Source organism: Macrotis lagotis, chromosome 6 (genome assembly GCF_037893015.1).
Source record: "Macrotis lagotis isolate mMagLag1 chromosome 6, bilby.v1.9.chrom.fasta, whole genome shotgun sequence".
NCBI lineage: Eukaryota > Metazoa > Chordata > Mammalia > Peramelemorphia > Peramelidae > Macrotis > Macrotis lagotis.
Genome location: NC_133663.1, coordinates 167,725,877 through 167,751,965, shown reverse-complemented (window position 1 = coordinate 167,751,965; position 26,089 = coordinate 167,725,877). Strand labels below are relative to the sequence as shown.

The 26,089-nt window shown below is 33.9% G+C and overlaps 1 protein-coding gene across 1 annotated transcript in view; it reads left to right on the top strand.

Moving 5' to 3' along the window:
* Window positions 1-26,089, top strand: part of FGF14 (fibroblast growth factor 14) — a 263,009-nt gene that overhangs the window by 224,770 nt on the left and 12,150 nt on the right. The window contains exon 4 of the mRNA XM_074191981.1: window positions 20,831-21,029. Within this exon, the coding sequence (XP_074048082.1) occupies window positions 20,831-21,029 (199 nt within the window). The remainder of the gene's footprint in view (window positions 1-20,830; window positions 21,030-26,089) is intronic.

Genomic DNA, 26,089 nt, shown 5'->3' with positions numbered 1-26,089 from the left:
AGTGTAAAAATGTCACATGCTGTTGGAGAGTTTGTTATGGTGATGGCTAAAGTTCACAAAATGCAGCAACTCCAAATTGTACTGTCAGCAACTCAAATAATTTCAAATGCTTTCTCTCATTCTCTGCCCCACCTTCTGCAGAGGGAGGGGGAGGGAGAAAGGAAATCTTCCCTTTTGGATCTTCAAAACTCAAGACTATGTCTCAAAAGGCTTATTTTAGAAATCAAGGGACCTCCATGCCTTCTTCCTGGTTTGGGGTATGGGGGGGTGTTGGGCAATAGGCTATTGATTGGGAAGCTTCATGATCAATTAGTTAAGGTAAAAGAGGAAGAAGACTTTTTTCCTGGGATTGGGAAATTTAGATTTTGTCTTTCAAATGAAGCTTGTCCCTATGGCTTATATTTCTGTTGACTGGTCTTAATTGGTTTTGTGTGTATATGTGTATTTAAACATCTATAGGACATTTTACATCTCTCTACAGGCCTGGAGAATGTTTCTATATTCTGACTTGGCAAATGTGATACAAGAGAATTGTTTCTATGTTTGTATTAGTGTCTAAACTCCTGTGTGTGTGTGTGTGTGTGTGTGTGTGTGTATGTGTGTATAAGTCATATCTGAAATAGTTAAATGCTACCTGAATTAAAAGTTATTCCTTCAGTTTAGGGTTCAAATTTGATTGCTTTGAAAGGTTTTTTTGTTGGCAAAAGAAAAAAGTTTGTATTCATGCATAATATAATTATGGAAATATTATTTTGTAAAATTTAATAACTCATGTTAATTGACTTGGATGTTTTTATTATTGTTTAATTGACATTTGGTAATACTATTTTTGTTTAAGGAATTTTGCTTCAAAAACAACAAGAAGGGGGATATATTATGTTATGGGCTGTTGTGTGTGGGAGTACTGTAAAATCTTCACCTGGTGTCTTCGAGCACCAGAACATTATTTTACTAAGTGAGTGGGAGTGGGAGTGGGAATGGGAATGGGAATGGGAATGGGAGTGGGACTGGGAGTGGGACTGGGAATGGGAGTGGATTAGGGACTAGGGAGGATATTTAAGAACTTATATTTTGATAAATAAACTGACACCTTGTTTACAAAGGGAAAAATTGTCTACCTTGTCTCTCGCCCCTTCAATGTTCACCTGGGTAAGGTTAAAAGAGTCTGGAATGGGACTCAACATTCTATAATAAGGAGATTGAATTAAATTTCCTCTGAAGTCCCTTTAAACTCTGTATCTTTGATCTTATCATCTTCTCACAATTAAATAGTTATTCATAAATATGTATTGTAATGACACTAAAATAAATAAGAATACTACCTGGGCTAAAAACAGACTAATAAATCATTAATCTGATAGGTATAGGGATAAATCTAGCAAAAATGGAAATAGTGAAGAACATAGAAGAGGAAGAAATGCTAATAAAAATTTAAGAAGGGATGACTTCTGCTTGTGAGTAGAATTTTCTCCTGTAAGCTTATCATGAATCATCCACCTTATTTATATCCTATTGATTTACATGATGTATCCGCTATTAGAATATAAGTAAGGAAAAAGGGAAAAAACCTGTATGTTCTAAAATATTTATAGAAGTTCTCTTTGTCATTGTTGGATCACAAGAACTGGAAATTCCATCCATTAGGAAATGGCTGAACATGCTTTGGATGGAATACTACTATGCTATAAGAATTGGTGAACTCAATGATTTTAGAAAAAATATAGAAGGGCTTGCACCAAATAGGAGTAAAATAAGTAGAACCAAGAGAACACTGTATACAGTAACAACAAAATTGTTAAAGGTATAACTTTGAATTAAAGTTATTTTTAATAGTATTAAATATCCAAATTAATTTAAAAGGATAATTAAGAAAGATGCTATTTATAATCAGAGAAAGAACTGACAAATAGAAGTAGGAATAGAATAATTATATATTTATACATTTATGTATATGAATGGAATAGAAAATTTATGCAGTAGATTTACAGTTTCATGTGCAATCATCCTTTTAATTGTTATGTTATAGAAATGCTTGTTTTATTCTATAAATCGTTTTTTTCCAAAAAGAAAAAAAATTATGTTGAGGAAAGGGATTGTTTGGGGTATTTCTTTGAATAAGTTAGTTCAGCAATGTCTACCATATAGAAGGCATTTAATGAGTATTGTTGAATGATTATGAGGAAAGCATTATGGACAATTAAGCAGTTGTCTTGGAAGGGATAGTTAAGGCATAAATTGGTAGGACTCCTTTATCACATAGAACAATAAAAGACATAAGGATAAGAAGGTATCAGATGAGTTTGTGGGCTTCTTATACTTTCCTCTTCTACAGCACAGGGGTTAGGGTATAGCATCCCAAGAATATGAAAAAACATATTAACATTTTTGGCTCTCCTTTCATATCAGAGAAGTCTGAATTATTATGGATAAAGATAAAATGTATTGGTATTATGCAATACTATGAATATATTTTATGCATTTCTGAATTTCTAAACTTTTTTCTGTGTTATCTTCTGGCCTTCACATGTTGTCTGTGACTTCTGTAAAACTTTCAGAAAAATTCCCATTTAAATTCTTATGAAGACCTGTAATATATAGAAATCACAATATATCAAAACCATAATGGGTAATGTCATGATTATAGAAGTAATTTCCTGCAGGCAGGAAAATAGAGACATAAAGTCATGAGTTAAGGATAGCCAAGTAGTTTGGAACTGGAATTTGAAGGGTTTTAGATTCTGGGGCCCTTAAACAGGTTTTTGAGGAAAGACCCAGTTTTTTCTATATGGAACATCTCCCCCCAGAATTAATGAGGGAGAGTGTCACTATCTTACATACTTGTATTTCATTAATAAAATCTAATCCCTACCTACAAAGAAAGCACACTGTTTTCCTGAGCTATTTCAAGTCCTTACTTCAGGTTGTATATCTGGGAGATACAGCTGTAGAACCTGACCTTTCAGGAACCATGAAAGCTATCTCCCCAAACACCATCATTTAAATTATGAATGAATATAAATGGTTTTCCTATGTTCATAACAACACACTATTCCACACGGAGATATAATATTTGGTACTGGAAAGTTTATTAGCATCCAGAGATGATACCTTTCACAATTAGAAATATGTATGTTTAATATGTATGTGTAATTTTTAGCCATTTCACAGCAATAAAAGTCATTCATGCTGACAACCTTGAAAAGAAGGTAATATATTGTAAAAGGATGCTTAAAAATTGGAGATTAAAACATGAAAAGGGATTTGGTGCTAATTTGGAAGGACTAAAGCTACATAAACAATAAGTCTTAATGACTTTGGAATTTCCATGTTGGAATTCTTTAGTCAGTAGGTGGAGAGATAACATTTCTTTCTCTTTAGAAATTTATATCCCTCAAAGGTATAACCTCTCTTTTCTTTCTTTCAGTCTCTGTTCTAGCTATTTAATGTTTGTTCTTTTCTGTTGACCTTTGGAAGTTTTGAATGTGGAGTTCCTGAGAATCAGAAAAAAACATAATTTATGTATTTATACCTGTAAGAAACAAGGAAAAAATTCTTTCCTCATTTCGTTCTGTTACCTCCCCCTTCAATGTACAAAAGCCAATTAATATTCTTTTTAGTTTTTTTTGGCAAGGCAAATGGGGTTAAGTGGCTTGCCCAAGACCACACAGCTAGGTAATTATTAAGTGTCTGAGATGGGATTTGAACCCAGGTTGGTGCTTTATCCACTATGCTACCTAGCCTCCCCAAAAGCCAATTATTAATGATTCTCATAGCAGGCATAACTCTTTTTTATAAAAATGCTTTTTTCATCTACTAAGGTAATTAACTGGCACAAGAGAAAAATGTTTAGTAACATATCCATTTGATTGTTTTAATAAATTACCATTGTCTAAAATGTTGTAAAGGAATTTGGTATAATGGAACACATACTGGATTCATACATTAAGGCAAAGTCTGACCCTTCTTTAGCCAAGTAACATGGAGGACATTTCTAGATAGCTCTAGAAGTAAACTTCATCTTTCAAACAATGTACTTTCCCTACTCCCTCCCATTTCTGTAATATAGCCCTTCTTTACTTATACCTCTTAATCTCTCTTATTTCCTCCATAATTCAACTGGAGTCATCTTCTCCATGAAACTTTTCTCAAACTCTAAAATTGCCAGTACTCACTATTCCCCAAATTACTTTGTAGTTGTTTTGCATCAATATACTATGTGTGCACACACAAATTTTTAACTATAGAGCCTGACCCCCAAAACCATCATTTAAATTGAGAATGAATTAAAATAGTTTTCATTTTTCATAAAAATTTGCTTTTCCCCACTTCCCTACCTCCTACACACACACACAGACACAGACACAGACACAGACACACACACACAGACACACACACACACACACACACACACACACACTAACACACAAACTTTCTTCTCTGATGGAATATAGGAACCCGCAGGGCAAAACACTTTCATTTTTAGTTTGTATTTGCAGAAGGAGACAGAACTATATAGGGGATAAAAAACTGACCAGCCTCAAAGGCAATATGGCCCAGGTTCAGGTCCCACTTTTGACATACCAGCTCTATGACTCTGGACAAATTTCTCTCACTGAATAAAGGTCCAGCTTAACAAATTCTTGATTATTGCCTGAGGAATAATACCTAGCCTTATTTTCACGGTTTTCATGAGTATCACATTGGATAATATATGAAAAAGTCATTTGAAAACTGTAAAGCAATATTTTTATTAATTGAGAAAATAATTTTTATGTGTGCTTATATGCACTATTGTGTAGGTATAGTAGATTAAGGGTGCATCAAGATTAATAGAGTGGGATTCCATTATGAAGCTTACTAACTAAGGTAATAATAACAAGGTGAAAATAAGGCATGCATAAATAACTGATAGCAGAAACAGTATAAAAATGGCAATAAAGAGAGATGTGAACAAAATGCTTTGAAGTCCAGAGAAAGGAAGGATTTCCTGTTGGAGGAATGAATGCTGGTTTCATGGAAGAGTTGACATTTTGAGTTAGGGTTTGAAAGAGGAGTTGGAATTGAGCCACTGGAATTACAGAATGGCATCCTCCAGAAAGTGAGGAAATAGTTTGAGTCTCATAGAGATAAGAACTAAACAGCTAACACATAATTACTTGGTTTAAAAACCACTTTTCAAGGGTGGCTAGGTGGCGTAGTGGATAAAGCACCGGCCCTGGAGTCAGTAGTACCTGGGTTCAAATCCAGGCTCAGACACTTAATAATTACCTAGCTGTGTGGCCTTGGGCAGAGCCACTTAACCTTGTTTGCCTTGCAAAAAAAAAAAGCCACTTTTCATTCTTAGCAGCTCTGTTAGCTCTGTAACAGTGAATAAGCTGCTCAATCTCTTCGTGTCTCAGTTTACTGCATATGTAAAATTGTATCATAATCATTGTGTCTATAGTACAGGGTTTTAATGAGCCTCAGATGAAATAAAGGGTATAAATTCCTTTTGCAAACCTTAAGGATCTAACTAAAAAATCAGTTTTTATGTATTTAAAATAAGTGAAAAATATTGAAGGATGAATATGCTCTAGATTGGGAGGTAAGTCTAGATGGAGGAAATACTTTAACAATGATACAATGGGAGAAAAGCAATATGAGTGTCCTAGGAATGGTTTTTATTTTGATTTACTTTTATGAAACATATATAGAGCTATACAGGGATAAAATGTACAATGTGGAAAGCTCTGAATACTCAATTTCTGCTATAGTCACTTACAGTTTAAAGGCTGGATAAAACAAGACATATAATTTGTATGGTTCATTTCTGTTTTCATTCCTAAAATATAGAATACCTACTGGTTAGGGAGAAATTAGGTAGAAATCGTCAACCACTTCCATTAAGTACTGTTTTGTTGTTCATTTTTCATTCTCAATGACGACCAATGATATCAGCAGGGTGATGTTTTGACTCTCAGATGAACTGGATTTAAGTGAGGCAGAGCTGTGCAAAGTCATTGGTCCCACTCTTTCCTCCAGATTCATCTAAGTTCAGTGGCAAGGCTTAGATCAGCATGACTAGGCAATAGACCAGGCTGCAGTGGGAGACCCTGACCTTTTTAAGCTAAGGTTTCAGTTTGTCTAAGACAACACTCATTCAGTGGTTAAAGGCTAGGAGATAAGTGAGGTAAAAGATTTTCAACTTTGTCTTCACAAAAGAATCCACCAGGAAGGGAAAGACTCTGAGAGTCTTGCTTATTTACATACATGGTGAGCCATCAAAATCCAAACAATGAGCAAATGAGACTTGGGTTAAGGAAATGAACTTTAAATGTAATCATGAAGAGGGAATATTCAGGTTGAGGTTGAGTCTCTAAGATTCTGTGATTCTGGGAAAGCAAGTTGAGAAATATAGAGCCAGGGCAGCTTAAATGGAAAATTTAAAGTGAAAAGTAGAAATCACAGGCAGAAAAGCAAGAACAGGTACATGTACCTAAATCTAACAGAGCAGTCTGGGGAGTGCAAAGTGAGAGAAAAGACTCTGGACTGAGGAAAGTCTCACAGTACAGTTTCATTGTTTAGTGGGAGATTTCAAAACACATATATTCCTCAGTCTTTACATGGATGCAGTCCCAGAAAAGTTGGCTCACAAATAAATTTTAATGACTAACTTCCAGCATTTTTCAATATGCTTAGACTTCATTGAAAATGTTTTCTGAGGAAGCTGTCAATATTTGTGGCCAGGTATATGCCATGTTTGACATTGTAATACTAGTTTAAAAAAATCCTATATTTCTTTCCTTGTTCTTGCATCTCTCCTCTAACATTTCCAAATTTTCCTAACTTTTTCCCTCTCCTTCAAACTTTCCCTAAAAGTAGAATTTCTTAATCTTGTCTGTTTATGTGTGTTTACATGTGTGCATTGTGTATATGTCTATAGATAATAAACCTCTTTGGTATTCTTGTGAAGTCTATTGACCCATTCCCAGAATAACATATTTAAAAGCAATAAATAAAATACCTAGAATTACAAAAGGGAATAAAAGATTAATAAACATAAAGAAGTAATTTGTTTTTTTCCTTCCAAGTTCATGATACCTGCTGAAATATATCTATAGACCGCTCAGCGGTTCATGAACCCCAGTTTAAGACCTCTTGTCCTAGCTAAACAAGCCTTAAAAGCTTCATTCTCACTTCTCAAAGCTCAATTCATTTATTTTCCTATTAGTTAATAGAATTAAGTTGAAGCATCTAACCCCATTATTTATATGCCACCTTAACACATGTTATGGTCCTAATTGAATAATCCTGAGATTTAGGGATCTGTTAAATGGCTTAATGAACTAATTAGCAAAATAGAAGGTCTGTAAAATTATAAATAATGAGATATTATTTATTCTTTATACTTAAAAGAAATAAATTCAAGTACTTCATTTTTATTTTAAATATTATTTTTCCTAATTCCATGTCAAAATACTTTTTTTTTGCAAGGCAAACGGGGTTAAGTGGCTTTGCCCAAGGCCACACAGCTAGGTAATTATTAAGTGTCTGAGACTGGATTTGAACCCAGGTACTCCTGACTCCAGGGCTGGTGCTTTATCCACTACGCCACCTAGCCGCCCCCATCAAAATACTTTTTATATTTATTTATACAAGATTTTGAGTTTCAAACTTTTCTTTTTCCCTCCCTCCCCTCTACTTTTTCAGAAATGGTAAGCAAATTGACATGGGTTAACTTTTGCTATCCTGAAAAAACACATTTCCTTTAGTAATCTCAGTTGTGAAGAAGAAAAATCAAAAGAAAAAAATGAAAAAGAATAAAGTAAATGAAAAACATATGCTTTGATCTTCATTCAGAATCCATCAGTTCTTTAATTTTTAAAATTTTTTTTTAAATTTATTTTAGGCAATAGGGTTAAAGTGACTTGCCCAAGGTCACATAGCTAGGCAATTATTAAGTGTCTGAGGCTAAATTTGAACTCAAATCCTCCTGACTCCAAGGCCAGTGCTCTATCAACTGTACCTCCCAGCTGCCCTGAGTTCATCACTTCTTTATTTGGGTGTCAATAGCAATTTCTTTCCTGAGTCTTTTATTCTTCACCTGTATAATTGTGCTGCTGAGAAGAGTTGGATCATAGTTTTTTTCGTTCTGTTCATTTCATCTTGCTTCAGTTCCTACAAGTCTTTCCATCTTTCTCTGAAATCTGACTGTTCATCATTTATTATTTCACAATAGTATTTCATTACATTCATATTCATGTTTTCTAAGATTTCCAGGGAAACATTGAAAGAAGTAGAGGTCTAACCTCTGGAGGTTGCCTATTTGCCCTGGGCTATGATGAAGCACAGTGATGATACTGATCTCTGGGAACAGCCCTTCTTTCTGGCTATGCTGAGGTACATACGGGTCCTGGTGCTTACCTGGTCCACCACATTGGACCTCAGGATCTACCACTGGCTTGCTGAGTTGGGACTTGCTGCTGCCTTACTGGAATGTTTCCTGTCCTGGTCTGAGCTTCCCATTTACAATAGTAAGACCAACCTTTCCTGTAAATCTTTCAAGTTTCTTGAACTAAAAGACTAATTCACCACTTTCTTTTGATTGCTTCTGCAGTTTCAAGATTTGTTTTGGGGTGCTATTTATGGTTGAAGGCATATTTGAAAGAGTTACAGGGATTTACAGCCTATTCAGCAATCTTGACTCCTGAAGTTTTTTGTTTTTGCTTTTGTTTTTTGTGGTTGTTTTTTTCAAGGCAATGGAGTTAAGTGACTTGTCCAAGATCATACAGCAAAGTATTAAATGTCTAAGGTCGGATTTGAACTCAGGTCTCCTGACTCCAGGGTGAAAATTCTAACCACTGTACCATCTAGCTGCCTCTCACCTGGAAGTTCTTGAAAATCAAGTACTTTAGTATAGTTTATTAAGGAAGAATAGGTTTGTTGTTTTTGTACTTTTTTCTTTTCCCTATTTTTTTCTGATATCTGTCTTACTTCTATTATCTCACAATTATATGGTTATTTAAGGAGGTTAGCCTTGAGTGTCACGTGTTTCTATGGCAATATTGACTTCTGTGTGTCTTAAACATCACAACCTTATTTTGAAGAGTTTTATCTCCTTTCTCTCTTTTCCTCATCTCCACTAGAAACTTTCAGTCACACCAGTCATCACATAGCCTTGTCTTCATTATGTTATTTTCTTTAGAAACTTCAGTACTCAGGTGGTGATGTTGTCATGGAGCTGCTTATATTCCAGCCTAATATGGATATAACCATAATATAAATTACTAATAGTATGTGAAAAAAGCCTTACATTGGAGGACTGATTTAGAGATACCATCAACTTCTTGTTGGAAATAGCCTCTGGACATTCATGAGGGAAAAAAGACTGCTTCCAGATTTACTGTGGTACACTTTGTCCATCTGCTGTCTGGTGACAATATTAGTTTGAGTGGTCTGGGAAATATTTCGACTTAAGATAGCATTTTTCTTGACGTGTAATGAGGCATACATTCATTTCAGTTCTTTTTACTCAAAATATTAGTCTTATATTTTATCCTTTCTTGACCCTCTCTCAATGGTTGTAAAATTTTACAGAGCTTTTTAAAACAATATTATCACTTTTTTAAGGTTGGGGATTTGTATCATTGGCAAACTGGGAAACAAAACATGTTTAATTTGACAGATAATTTTGCATCATTTACCATTCCTTCTTCCATGATTCTTCATCTCATCCCAACCTTCACCACAATGGCAGAAGAGAATAGCATGTTTTACTGTTAAGACAGTGGGTGGCTGACTGTCAGAATGTCATTTATAGTTATATATGTTTCTATTTCTTCCAATGTTTCTTCAGTTGATGAATAGGAAAAGAGACATTAGAGAGGGAAAGAAATGAAAGAGTTTATTTTTACTTATTTTGCCTTCAATTAATTTCCTAATTCTTTACAAATACACATTTTCCATTTTTAGTGCTTCTTGTGTACTGTTACCTCTGTAATACATCAACATATATTGTAATAGAAAAAATAATATTCTGGTAGTTTTAACTTTGCTTATCAGTGGACTTAGAATATGAGATTTTTTGTTATGTTCAAATGAAATGAGGTGCTCCCTAAACATTTAATAATGTTCTATTGAAGTATGAGGGCAGAAATACTTATTTTTGTATATTAAAGATGAAATATGCTTTCTAACGTCCCTCTTAAACAGGATCAAATAAATGAGACTAGTTTCTGAATCTGTATTGTGCTGACTTTAATTTATTTATGTTTTGAGCTTCATTGCCAACTTTCATATAGCACTTAAACCATCTGTTCTTGTTATAAATTGTTATTTTAAGCACTGATAAATGTCTATAATCTAAAAAAATGTATTTAACAATAGTAACCATTAAACATGGTTCCATTTGTAATCTTAGCTGTTCTCTTCTAGATGGCTTATAAATATTACTGCTTTTGTAATGTAATCTACATTTCCCTAGAGTAAGAATGCTAGCTATTAATATTGAGGAAATGGGGAAAGCAGTATACATTTTACTAATTGAATATATTTTCTAAAATTAAGATGCTGATCTAAATTTTGCTGGGATCCTACATTCATTTGAATTGAACAAACATTTATTAAACATTAAGTTTATATGTTGTACTTGGGGCTGGGTTATAATGACAGTAAAAATAAAATAATAAAATAAAATAAAATAAAGTAAAATAAAATAAAATGTCCTTGAGGGTTTCACATTCACTAGGTAAATATGCTATAGATAATAACAAGAAAAGGATGTCCTTTTAGGGATGTGTTTATATATTCACTTCTTTCTTAAGTCTAGTTGTTTAAATAACTTTTTCATCAGTGAGGCACTCAATAAATAACCTCTGCAAAGTCAGTTTCTCTATTGGAGAATTCATTATATAGAATGCAAATGTTCTTTACAAAGAGATAACTAAATAACACTGAGCTTGCAAATATACAGAGAATCACTTAAGAAATGCATTTATTTTAATTTCCTTGTGGGCTGCAGGTCATCAATTAATCAAGACTTGAATAATTCTCTGATTAAGTACAATAACCAAAAAGACCACTCCTGTTTATATAATATTTATAAAGTCACAATATTATTATATAGGGGCTTGTGTAAGTATTATTATCTTTGTTTTACAAAAGAGGAATCAAATACTCTTAAGGAAACTTAAGTGACTTACCCCAGATTTTATACCACCATTATCTCAACATTAGAGTCATAATTCAAACCCAGGTCTACTGATTGCAACCTGCTTCACAGAACTGTTGTGGAACCTTATGATCAAGGCCATCTTAAATAACTTTTAGCTTGCCAATTAGACAAGTTGATATGATAAAATGTATTTTCAGGTTAGTTTATATTTACTTAGAAATGTCTTTTGTTTTAAATACTGGTAGTGAATATCTTTCTAACTCATAATATAGCTTAAATTATATTCTTGAGAAAATTCATATTCTCAGTAAAGATAAAATCTTATTTTAAATTTTTACTATAGGTACTAAAAAATTTAATAGGAAATTTGATTAATTCTGTACTAATGCCAGTAAAAACTTTCTTTTTTTTGGTTGTTTTTAAATTGCTAATAAAAATATGGGGGGGGGGATTCCCAGTGAACTGAGTGGAGCTTAGGTGAATTTCATTTTTTTTGGCTATTTTGATTTATTATCTATCTATCTATCTATTTATTTATTTATTTTCAGCCAATTTTACATGTATATTTCCAAGTTACAAAATTTCCCTCCACCCTCCCTTCCCACTCCCATCCTCCAGAAGGGAATAGTCAAGTTAGCATTTTACACACATAGTTTGAAAAACATTTTCAAATTAGTAATTTTGGGCATGAGGAATTAGGATTAAGGGATACATAAGAGATACATAAGAGATAACTTTTATAAAGTGTTCATCAGATTCGGAAGGGTTGGTCTTTTTTTCTGCGTGTTTTGTTTTGTTTTGTTTTTCTTCCTCTGGTTGGTGGTAATATAATCCATTACTCATCTAATACAGTTGTCCTAACTCTCTGGACTGTTGAGAGGAGCTGCTTCCATCAAGGTTGTTCATCTCATCATGCTGTTGATGTGTACATTGTTCTCTTGGCTCTACTCCTTCACTCAGCATCAGATCCTGCAAGTCATTCTATGCTTCTCTAGAATCCAGTCATTTATGGTTTCTTACAGAACAATAACATTCCATAGTATTCATGAACCATAACTTGTTTAGCCATTCCCCAATTGATGGGCATCCCCTCAATTTTCAATTCTTTGCCATAACAAAAAGAGCTACTATGAATATTTTGGATCAGGTGAATTTCATTTAAAGAGTGCATTACCTTAACCAGATTGTATTATCTGTTAAGAAAAATTAAGTCATGATAAAATCAGTCAATAAACATTGATTAAATGCTTACCTTGTTCCAGGCGTTGTACTGAATATAGCAGTTACAAAACAAACAGTCTTTGCCCTCAAGGAGCTTACATTATAATGAAAGAAGACTTCTATACAACAGGTAATGAAAAGGCTTTAGGATAAAGACTCCAATTGAGGAATGGTGGCAAAATCTGTTAAATCAGAAGCAGAGTTGGAAGAGGAATGAAGGCTGACTGACCTGGATCCATCCTTAAAACGAAGGCCCCAGGAAGACCTTATCAATGAATGAAGGGCAAGAACAACTTTCTAGAAAAATCAGAGGGTTATTCCTGGGTGAGGAAGACCCAGGCATTGTGGAAAGTTCTAAATTGAGAATGCAACATGGCAGAAAAATCCAGAGAGTCATAAGCTGGGAAAGTAATGAAGTTATTCAAAGTAGCAAATCAAAAGGAAAGAATGAAACCTCATTTCTTATACAATTTTAATGATATTTGTGTGTGTACACACACATACACACACACACACACACACACATATATATATATATATATATATGAAGATGTTTTGTCACAAATTAAATTTAATATAAACTCCTTTGATCAACTTTATAAAATTTGTTGCAATAGAATGATTCCTGAATTAGGGGCTGTTAAAAAATATTTGAAGTAATTACCACTTTCCTTTATTTCACCAGTTTTTTCCCCCTTAGAATTGTAAAATGAAGAGTATTGTTGTGATCATATATATTAAAGCAAAATATAGCTACACCCAAAATTACTCTTTGCTTAGTTGTTCTTGAATGCAACTAGGTGACTCAGTGGATAGAGCTCTGGGTTTGGAATCAGGAAGACCTGAGTTCCAAAGAAACCTCAGATAATAACTAGCCCTGGGACACTGAACAAGTCACATAGCCTCTGTTTGCCTTAATCCACTAGAAAAGGAAAGTGCAGTACACTCTAGTATCTTTGCCAAGAAAATTCCATGATCTACATAACCATGAAGACTTGGATATGACTGAACAAGAGAAGAACAATTTGCTATTAGAAAGATTTTTTTAATATTTAAAAACATAGAATTGGCAGTATAACAGGTTTTATTTAAGGTCACATGGGAGACTACATGACAGAGTGAAAAGTCAACTTGTGTTTGGGCTCCAGGGACTTGGGTTCAATTTCTGAATCAGTCAGTCATCTGTGTGACCTAGGATAAGCCATTTAATTCTTTTGATACTAGAGCATATAATATTGAAAAAATACATGTTTTCTGCAAGCTTTATTTGATATTTAATTGTTTTAGGTTCATTTATAGGGTTGTTAGAAAGAAATTAAGATAAACTACAACTATAACTGATCCCTTGTGAAATTTGTATTTTGGTCCAAATTTGGCACTGGGGCAAAAAAAAGAAATATTTTTCAACACTAAAAATGTTAATCTTGATGGACCCTTGTTTCTTCATCTCTAAAAGGAAGGAGATGGATTAAATGGTTTCTTAAGCCCATTGCTAAATAAGAACATAATTTTAATAATTCTTATGAATGTGTTTTCCATATGAATAAGATGCCTCTGTTTTTTAATATAAAATTAATACTACCTTCTTTAAGAAGCATAGGATTTTAAAGTTTGGTAGACTCTAGAGATCGTCTCATCAAACCCATTCATTTTATACATGAAAAACCTAAGACTCAGAGGAGTGATTCAGTGATTAGGAAGGACGGTGGAATGACAAAATTAAGAGCTGGAAGGGAGCGTTAGAAATCACTTTCATCAGTCTCCTCATTTTACAGGTGAATAAAATGAAACCCAGAGAGCTCAGTTACTTGCTTAGGGTCACGGATAAATAGCAGAGTTCAGGTCTTTTGAGTCCAAATCCATGTTTTTTTTTTCTTTCCCCACTACAACATTCTAGGGACAATGTCATCTGACTCTTACTGCAAAGCTCTTGGGATTATTGCTAGGTGTGATTTCTCACACAAAAGGAACATGCTATTGCTAAAGTGAACTCTTCTCACATCTTCCGAGTTTTCTGAAATTATAGTATAGCTAGAAACTGCCTATTATTGTGATTTCTTTGGTACTGGGAAATCCTAAGTAGGAAAACTCCCTATTTCAATGTAGGTCATCACTTTTTCTGCAATTTACAGACATTAAGGGCTGCCTTGATCACTGAGACATTAAGTGACTTGGTTAGGGTCACATAAGTAGATTTGTGAAAAGTAGGACTTAAACCAGTCTTCAAAATCCTTTATCTATTTTACTTCACTGCTTCTGTAATAAATTACATTTATTAATGAAAAGAATGACTTCAGAGATACCTGGAAACTCTTATGAACTTGGGAAAAATGAAATAAGCTGAACCAGTAGAACAATTTTTCAATAGAAATAAAAAAACAAACAATTTGAAAGATTTATGAACTCTGAATAATGCTATGATATTTCAGGATGTAATCTTAATTACTTGAATTAATGAGAGCTAATGATGAAACATGCTACTGACCTCTTGACAGAGAGAAGACAGAATCAAGATGCAGAATGAAACACATTTTTCGACATGGCCATTATGTGCATTTTTTTGTTAGACTGGTCAAATGTGTCAGGAACTTGTTTTTCCATTTTTTTAAATAAGGAAAATTTAAAAGAAAATGGAAATATATATATATATATATATAATACTGATGAATTATTATTCAGTTTATCTACATAAATACAAGTGATTTATGAAGTTCACATACAATCAAGCCATCTTAGTTTTATCTGTCCTTTTTGAAACCAGTCAAACTCTGTGGATTGTACTTCTGTAATATTTTTAAATTCCATGCCCACCTTTCCTTTCCCATTGCCATCCCTATATCATAAGCCTTCTTTATGACCCTTGTGAATCTTACCTGATTTCCAAGTCTACAATCTCTGACTATTCCAATCCATTATTCATAACTCTAATAGAACAAAATTCTTTTATATTTTATTCCTCTATCTAAAATCTTTTAATGATACCCCTAACCTTATAAAAGAGCCTAAACAAAAATAGATTTTTCTATATTTCTTTCTTGATGTGATACCACTTCCCTTTAAAGATGCCAGATTCCAGTCAAAATTGGAATAGATTCTTTCCTTATATAATCTCCACCAACATGTTATTCACTTTTGTGTTTTGTTCATGCTAAAACTATAATGCTTTCTCCTCCAATTTCTGATTTTGGAAATTCTATTGTTTTATCAAGGACCAGAATAAATTTTATCTCTTCCAGGAAGCATCTCTGATTGTCTCTGCAATCATCTTTCTGTCTTCTGATCGTTCATAACATTATTAATTATCTTGTGCTCTTATTGGATTCCATTCCCCACTGTCATTCCAAATTATTAGTGTATGGGTCAAATCTTCCCACATACATACACACATATACACATGCTAGATTGTAAACTCAATGATGTCAAGAACTATAGCAGAGCAAAAGCACAAGATTTTTTCCTATGCCAATGATTTTCAAAACTTCACATTTAGTTATAGCTTTTAACATGGAAATGTGATTTAATCAATGTGTGTTTTAATTTCTTCATAAGTAAATTGAGAGAGAATGATACCCAAATTATTAGTCTCACAGGATTGTTGGGGGGAAAGTGCTTTATAAACTTTAAAACATTTTTTAAATAAGTGCTATTAACTGTATCCATATTTCCAGGGCCAACCATAGAGTATAATGATTTTTATGAAGTAAATACTTGGTCAAATTTTGGGTTTCAGAAGTGAAAGCTTTGCAAAATTCAGAAATAATCTAGGCCCTTATTTACAAAAGATTTTGAAGCATTAGGAAAATTTGATCTGTGAAAATCATATGCATATATTTTAATGGAATAATTAAGTCTACAAAAGAAAAAGATTGAAAATGATTTGATAACTGTTCTTAGTGGTACACAGTACTATTGTAGAGTATCAGAACATAGTGTTTTATTTTTCATTTCTAAGGAGGATTCCACCAAATATAATAGACTGAAATTGTGAGAAGACACAAAGGAAAACCTGATTTACAGTATCATTCACTTGCCAAAGGGGATTGTGGAATTGCCTTCTACAGAGACTTTTAATAACATTACACATGCCATTTTTTTTTTTGGGGGGGGGGTATGGTTTAGTGCCAGAATTGCTAAAAGAAAAAAAAATATCAAGGCTGAATGCCCTGCTACTTAGGAGAGATTCTGATTTTTTATTGTTACTGGGTTTTCTTATGAGAGAAAACATTGTGTCTTTTTTTTAATCTGTCCCCAATACTTAGAATACAGTAAGTGCTTAACAAATGCTTATTGTTGATGGACTGACAGCCAGGAAGAGGTAGTGTTAAATCCCACTTTTGACACAATATTGGCAAACTTAAACCCTAGGGAAATCACCCTTTCTTGGCAACTCTCTTAGATATGTTTTAGAGAAGTTGTGCATCTGCATTAAAAGAGAGAGTTTTCTCACCACAATGCCCTCTACCACTGAAATGATAGTTTCTGTTGTTATCCCTATTATTCATAAGTGAGAAGAGGGACATAATGGATTTCTAGTTTGCTGATATTGTTCATTCTCTCTGGCTGACAGTTCAATCTCCAGCACTTTAATATTAACTCCTCATAAATCTTGGTCCAGTGGAGGATGGATGGATGAATGAATGAATGAAGAAATGAAAGGGCATTTAAGTCCTTACTATTGAAGTACAATATTAATATTTGTATAATCCATATATAAAGGGGGTCTTTGACACTTTTCTGTGTCCCAAAAATTCCTCAGAAATATAACTTTGGTTAGGAAACTTTGGGTCTGAGAACATTCTGACAGGACCCAAATAGTCGACCCTGGGGTCATGAGTTATACCATAAATTTGTCCAAGATTCACAAAGCACTCTTCTTAACCTAATCATTTTGTTGTATCTGTAAAATTTTTGCTTCTTCCCAAGACTGCCTCCCCTTCCCCCAGATGCAGCTGAAACCATAAGATAGTAAATTCAACTCCCTTAAACCTGTGGGAAGCCCATGAATATGTGACTCCCTCTGTTTCGGGAAACATGTTAAGACATAACACAAAGACCCTGACCCTCTTCCATCCTTGTCCAGACCATTATCTACACTAAACCATATGTTTGCCTATGTTTGTAGTAGTCTGACAAGAAAATATATATCTAACCACTATCTCTGCTTCTGTGTCCTGCTTGCTCCCAATACCCCCCTCAAAAAATACTATTAAAACCCTATCTTCTGAAGACTCAGGTACTGTCTGATTTGGGTGCTCTTGATCCCCCCCCCCCAGGCAGTCCCTGGGTAATAAAGAATCTCCAATTTAAAACTTATAATTTGGTCTCCATCTTGCTTTTTGAGTTCAACACTATGTGTTCAAAATGCTAGAGATATAAGGAGAAAAGGAGAGACAATATGCAAGGAGATCATATAACATTTGAGGAGACAACACAAATTTTTTTTTGAAAACATTATTCTTTTAGTTTTCTGACTAATATAATCTCCTTCCATCTAATCCTGTGTTATACTTTTGAGGAAGTCTGAAAAAATAATGCTTGTACATACATTTGTGAGTCAGGATGAATAAACAGAATGCTGTGTGTCTGACATCTCCAGGACACTAATACATGCAATGTACTGGCTAAAACTATACTTTCCAGGACAAACACATTTGAAGCTGACATATGTATTGTGTTTTTTTAACAAAATCACCAGTGGCCAAATATATTCTTCATTTGTTAGAAGATGAATCAGAGACAACAAATAATAGAAAGCTATAGAAGCTGATATAGAGGATTACTCAAAAAAAAAGATGAAAGAAGCTGGTAGAAGTCACATGGAAAGGACTTATGGACCTTTGGATTCATTGATAAAGCAAATAAAATCAACTAAATTTCTAATGTTAAATCATTTGATAGTACCAATGATTGTGGTAGTAAGAATTTTCTTTTTCAGGGATATCAGTAGCTGTATCAGTTACTGCAAAAGGAGTTATCTACATATTCCCATAGCTCCAGGGGTTTAGATTAGAAGCAAGACCAGGCATCTGCAGATAATTCCTCTTATTTGCCTATTGGTAACAGTTGGTCAATAGCCTACACCCAAACCTTGCTTCTTTCATCTTTTTTTTTTGAGTAAATAGCTTTTATAGTTTTCTATTATGGTTGCCTTTGTGTCATTTTCTAACAAATGAAAAATAGATTTATTCACTGTTGACTCTGTTAAAAAAGACAAATATGTATGTCAGCTTCTAATGTGTTTGTCCTGGAAAGCATAGTTTTAGCCAGTATATTGTATGTATTATTTTTCTGCAGGTATAGCATCCATTTACTTATCTTGACTCACAAATATATGTACAAGCATTATTTTTTCAGACTTTCTTGAAAGTATAGCATGGTATTTGACTGAAGGAGATTATATTAGTCAGAAAACTAAAAGAATAATGTTTGGAATAAAGAAAAAATTAAGATTTATCAAAATATTATCTTGGACAGAAATAATAATTTGAATTCTGGTGGTGTCAAACAGAAGAGAACTGCTTCCAGTGTCAATGATTCTTCATTTTGCAATGTTCTGCTGTATCTCAAGGAATCCATGGTATTGAGTATCTCATCATTTCTTCCTCTGTCTCTAGAGAATGAATCTATTCGCAAAAACTCTGTCCCACTGAATGCAAGTTTAAAGAATCTGTTTTTGAAAATTATTATGTAATCTACTCATTCATGCTGTACACAGGAATCTGGTAGGGTCTGGTTCTTGGGTCTTAACAAGGAAGGACAAGTCATAAAGGGAAACAGTAAAGAAAACAAAACCAGCAGCACATTTTCTACCCAAGCCATTGGAAAACCACATAAACATTTCAGGCCATATATTTGGATTAATTAATTTTGACAATAAGAATCTGGTACGGACTCGTTCTTGGGTCTTAACGAGTATGAACAAGTCATGAAGGGAAACAGAGTGAAGAAAACAAAACCAGCAGCTCATTTTCTATCCAAGCCATTGAGTAGAAATACATACATAAACACTTCAGGCCATATATTTGGATTAATTAATTAATAGGGAGTTTCAGTTGAAGAATGTCTTTGTCCAATTAAGGTCAACATCTTCATAATCTTAGAAAGTTGCTTGAGGCTTTAGAGAAGTTATTTCTTGCCCGGTGTCACATATCCAGTATATTCAGAGGCAGAAGACCAGATCTTCATAACTCTGAGGTCAGTTCTCTAGGTCTTTCAAGTTGACAGAGAGAGAGAGAGAGAGAGAGAGAGAGAGAGAGAGTCAGACAGAGACAGAGGGAGATACAAATCCTGCCAAGAACTCTTGATTACCTAGGACAGCGGTTGGATCTCCCTGAACCTCAGTTTCTTCCTCTATACAATGAAGAGGTGAACTAAATGGTCTCTATTATTCTTTCTAGCTCTACATAGATCTTCTGGTTCTTTCACCTCTAGTCAACAAGTAATAATTAAGTACTTAAGACTTTTGTTAAGTAAGTGCTACAAATACAAAGATACCTTCCTCCCTTGATAAGCTTACATTCTAACTGGGGAAGGCAATACAAAAGTAAGTTAAATAGGGCAAGAGGATAGAAAGAAAGTACCTGGCCAATTCAGAGGTATGCATCCTGGTGGGAAATGGAAAGATGGCTGATCTGAGCATCCAGATTCTGGAATGAGCTCTATGTCTTCACCTACCCTACAACCAAAGAGAGAACTTTAAGGGCAGAGAGTACTGAAACATATTTACAAGACTGAAGTGACCTTCTAGGAAGAAGCAGTTCCTGGGTTTATCTATTCTATAAAAAATCATGAAAGTAAATCTGAAAATCTCCACCATTTATAGGAATCTTTGCTTTCCTTCTGTCCTATATAGCTTTTTTTTTCATATTTGTTTGCATATTGCCTCCTCCTTTAGATTATAAATTTCTTGAGGGTTGGGACTATCTTTGACCTCTTTTTTATATTCCCATACTTGGACTCGGAGCTTAACATATGGTAGGTAAATAATATTTATAGACTGTGAGGAATGCAAATATAATTCTTGTTAAAAATATTTAATGCTCCTGGAGAGAATTAAGTTTCTTCTTTGTGTTTAATTAATTGGACAGAAAATGTAAGAATGTTTGGTGTATAAAAGGTATTCTTCATTGATTTTCCTTTATTGTATATAATCTAATACTATTTAATATATTTTTCTTTTTTACTTATAATAATTTTTAACTATAAACTTGATCTCTATGTTTTATATTTCTCTGTCTATATATTCTTTTTATTCTTCAGTTAAGTAAACTCAGGATATCCTACATCAACAAGAGAAAGTTTTTTTGCTCTAATCTCTGAAAATATTGACTATACTAAAACCAAAGAAGTCAAGGACTTTTTCTGCTGTCAAGAAGAAAGAAATGAACAAACAAACCCCCAAAAGCATACATACATTCCTTTCTCTAATTTTTTTTTCCTTTTTCCTTCTCCCTATAGGAACTTTTTACCCCTGAATGCAAGTTTAAAGAATCTGTTTTTGAAAATTATTATGTAATCTACTCATCCATGCTGTACAGACAACAGGAATCTGGTAGGGCTTGGTTCTTGGGTCTTAACAAGGAAGGACAAGTCATGAAGGGAAACAGAGTGAAGAAAACAAAACCAGCAGCTCATTTTCTACCCAAGCCATTGGAAGGTAGGTTTCACATTTATATTATTACCTTCAGATTTAAGTTAAAATGATTTAAAAAATAGTTAACTAATTTAAAATAGTTAATAATATCTTTTTTGTAATCTTTAGTTCCTCTTCTTCCCATAGTATTTAGATGTGGGGGTCTCATTCCATTTGTCTAATAAAGAGAAGGATCCAAGGTCACATGTTCTATAACTCTTCCCAGAGTTAACTCTCTAGAATTTATGCGAATCAAAGCAAAACAAAACATAAAACCCTCACTGGTGGGGTTAAAATATGACTTTATTTATTGTGTTAGTTGTCAATATTCTTTGGACTATATTTATTTTCAGAATTCCATTAACCTAAAGTTATTCTCTACTTCTCATTGCCAAAAGCTATTACACTGTAACAGGAACTTGGTGATTTTCAAAAAAATAATGTATTTGTAAATTTAAAAGACTATATTACAAAAGGGCCTTCATAAATTCAAGAGAGAGAGATATTTTGTTGTTCTTTTTATTATTTGCTTATATGGATGCTAATCTAGGTTAAAAATAATAGTGTCTTTCTTGAACACAGTAAAGATTAGAGAATGCATACTGACCTTATGGAACCAAGTGACATTATAGATTTCAAAGTGTGTTAATTTTCAGTCTTCATATAAAATTGTGAAAATACCTTATCTTGCTAAGATTATTTTGAAGAGGTTGTTTGTCATTTGTCATGTTAAACATCACATGTTGTTTTGGATCATATTTCTACACAGCTGTCCTAAAAAGGAGTCTTGTTAACTCATCAGAAAATATTATGCCTTTTTCAGTTACAGTTCCATCAAAAGTACCATTTGCTTCTTTCCATGTTACACTTGTTCCCCAGAACAACAAAGTTAAACTTAATTTTAAGGGATTTTAAATCTGTATAGTTGTTCCAGTGATTTTTGTTTCTATTATGCAGAAAATCAGCTCTGTTGAATGAGGATAAAAATGTTTTTCATACCAGCACAGGCCATTCTATCCTTGTTTTTTTCCTTAAGCAAAAAGATGTTCCTTCCTCAGAACTCTTCTCTATATTCTATACCTATTATCTATAGGATTACAGACTTTCAGAGTTGGAGTATAAATCAGTGCCTATCAATTTCATCTTATTAAAATATAATCTTCAGCAATTTAGTTGATAAATTATCATCCACTCTTTGCTTAAAGACTCCTCCTCTGGTAATGGAGGGTGATTATACTGCTTTCCAAGACAACCTATTGCACTTTCGGATAGGACTAATGGTTCAGAAATTTTTCTTTTATCTTGAGTCTAAATTTGTGTTTTTGAAGCTTCCACCTATTGCTTCTGACATTATGTCCAAATGAAAGCTCTTCAGATACTTGAAGGCAGTTTTTATGTCCCTTTTAATTTTTTTCTGTTCTCTAGAGTAAATATTTCCAAATGATTCTCATACAATTTAATTTTGAGAGGCTCCACTACTTAGCTACTGTGTAAAATGAATTTACCCACTTAAATAAAATTCAGAGATTTCTCAAAGTATGAAGAGAAAAGTTTTATTCAGTTCTCGAGTACTAGACCCGCTCTGCCTTAAAATAAGGAGAGCAAGTGAGGTACCAGAGCAAGGAATCCAAAATCTACTTATCCTAATGTGATTCCCCCACCCCCACCCCACTGACCCATCCTTATTAGTGAAGAATGTGGTCTTCAGAATCTAGATATGTAAATTAATCTAAAGAAAATACATATAATTCTTTTTTTTTTAACTTTTTGCAAGGCAGTGGGATTAAGTGGCTTGCCCAAGGCCACACAGCTATGTAATTAATTGTTTGAGTTCAGATTTGATCAGGTACTCCTGACTCCAGGGCTGGTGCTCTCTCCACTGGTGCCACCTAGCCTTCTCCCAAAATGCATATAATTCAAACAGAGACAGGTTCTCCTCCTCCAGGACAAGTAATGTAGAAACATCTGGACTTCAATCCAGATAAGACAGGGTCAGTTTACTCTTTATATTTCAGTCAAGGTAACATTAAGTTGCTTGTCAGGGGAAAAGGGTCAGAAGAGACATAACACACAGTTCAACTATTTCTAATCTATAATATTCTACTGAAGAAATCTCAGACTTTATCCCATTCAATCCCTCCTCTTTATTTTGATGCCATTTCTTCAGATTACTGTATTATAAACTCACATTGCTGGTCTATCTGGTCATCATCCTCATTTTCCTTGCAAGTCCACATTAACTTGTAGTCATTTCCCTTAACAAGTCCCCATTTTTGTGCATCTTTACAAGGGATCCAGGTACCATCATTAATCTCACATGAGTCTGAGGCCACCTATCTCTATGTTGTACAGAATATATGTACCCTGCTTCTGTACATGTCTGGACATTTGCTACTGCCCAGGCAAATATCCTGGCCAGGAAATTATAAACAATAGTCACCCTGAACTGACTTAATCATATGCCACTTGTGTTTCTTTCCTCTGGATCAGAATCGGTTTTCTAAGTGAATTCTTTCATGTTCATTCAACCCCTTGAAACCTTCAGCTGGCCATATTTTCCAAAGTCAAGGGGAAGTTACAGATAAACAATGTACACATAGGTGAGAAATGGTGAAGATGAATTGGTCCAGTGTCTCTCCTCTCTTCTCTTCTCTCCTGGAGACATTTGATTTCCTTCTACATCTTTTGAATCTGTTCCAAAAAGTCCTCTCCAGCTCAGGTGACTGGTTGAGACTTTGTCTTCTGGTAAAGAAACTGCTTAACATTTTACTTAGTTCAAAACACATGTTTTCATCACAAGACAATGAGATTTTGGAGCTTACTACATTTTACCTTATTGCATTTACATTTTGCCTTATTGCCATATTGATGCACAAACTTCACTTTAACACATTAAACTTTCATTAGTGTTTTACTATATGAGCAAACTCCCAATAAGAATTATCATATTGACAAGCTTATAACACATACATTCAACAATCAACTTAGTTCAGAGTACCCAGCATATGGTTTAAAAATAAAACAATATTAACCTTTGCTCTTATTATAATAATGACTCATTCTTAACCAAAATGATTTTTTTCCAAAATATTCCCAAATATACCATTTATTTTCCTTTTCCTGATATACTTATCTGACTCACATTCCTTTCCTTAAACTAGGCCTTAAAATTGTAATTATCCTAAGAATTTCCCATTCTTCTTCTTCTTCTTCTTCTTCTTCTTCTTCTTCTTCTTCTTCTTCCCTAAATACCCCTTCCAAATAAAATTAAAGAAACTTAATTCCTATCTTAACATGTAGCTGTTAGCAGATGTCAGAGCCACAAACCTAGCACACCTAACCTACCTCTATTAGATCCAGTTCACCTAAAACTTCATTTTTGTGGTTTTCTTAGTAGCCATAAAGATCCAGGACATCAAAGGAAAATTTCCTTATACATATAAGTATTGAATATCAGCAGCCAGAGGTCATGTGGGTAAGTCAAATGTCTTAGGTCAGATTTATTCTTCCAGGTGAGACATTATCCAAGTGTCATTTTGGGGAAATGAAGTCAAAAGGGTCCAACCTCAGGCCATACTGAGAAGCTGCCCCTTTGGCTACACATCCCTTTCACCTGACATCTTGGCTTCCTTGGCTGTAAGAACATGACATTTACCCAGTACCATTTCCTTTTGCTGACCATCCTGGTATCTGAAGTAAAAAAAGAAAATTGATTCAAAGTCCTGTGATCTAAAATAGTTGTTTTACCTAATTAAATCTTCAAGTGATCACATAATTCTACTCTGAGTGTCCCTGTCATCACAATACATTAAATAGGGTTACTTTCTAAACATTCAAAAAGCAGTCAAGTTCTCCCAGCATCTGGAGTATTCCTTGAGAAATTTTAACTGTAAAGGCAGGGCCGTTGTCTGACCTCATTCCTAGCAGGAGGCCAAATCGAGGAGGAGCTCAGTCAGAATTTTTTTAAAACTATTTCCAAGGCTGTTTCATTTGCTTCTACCCATCCTAAAAAAAAAAATGTGTCAACAAAAACCAAAAGACACTCAAAACCTGTTGCAAGAGTTTTTACTCTCTCTTTTCCTATTGTTTCTGGGATAAGAATTTTTTTGCCAATTCTCCATCATCCTCCTGCTGCCTTCTTCTCGCCTTTTTATTTAGTCAAAGAATCTTCTGAGGGGGAAAAGACAGGACCTGGTGACTGGGGTGGGGGGATGGGGTTTGAGAATTCAGGGGCTAAGATCGCTTCCATATTCTGCACCTATTCCCACCCCAGTACTTCTGGTATAAAAATACTTCCATCCCCTTAGTCCCACCATCCAGGTTTTGGCATCATGATAGTAAAATAATTTATATTTCCAAAAGTAGATCATATGTTTGATAACACCCTTACTTATTGATAAGTCATCTAATTAGGGTTACATAATTTTAATTTCACATTCATTTTCTAAATCCCCTCACATTTATTCAACATCATTGGAAAGGGTATCTTGCAGTTAAGATATAATACAAACATTAAATTCTTATCCTACATGAAACATAACATGTTGACATCTCATTCTCTTAAAGCAACATAAAACAACAGGTTCTCCTAAAGTTAACCTTATAATTGTATCTTTTACTCACAAATCTCTTCTGAATTTTTGCTTTGTAAGCTTATTTTTATGTCTTTTTCCAAATACACTTCTATTTTCTATTTTTTGGTTTTTTTTGTTTGGTTTTTGGTTTTGGTTTTTGCAAGGCAAATAGGGTTAAGTGGCTTGCCCAAGGCCACACAGATAGGTAATTATTAAGTGTCTGAGACCAGATTTGAACCCAAGTACTGACTCCAGGGCTGGTGCTTTATCCACTATGCCACCTAGCCGCCCCTACACTTCTATTTTCAAAGAAAATAAGATTCTCTATCAATGTTAGCTTTACACAATAATTTCAAGAGCCCAATGTTCACAACCCATGACAGTGTTACAGTTATATGTATAATTTCCTCTTTTTAACAGATAATGAGTAAGCTACATTGATCTCACATATCTTTATTCCCTTTCATAAGCCTGAGGTGAAAATCAAAACCTTTCAAAAATTTTCTGGAC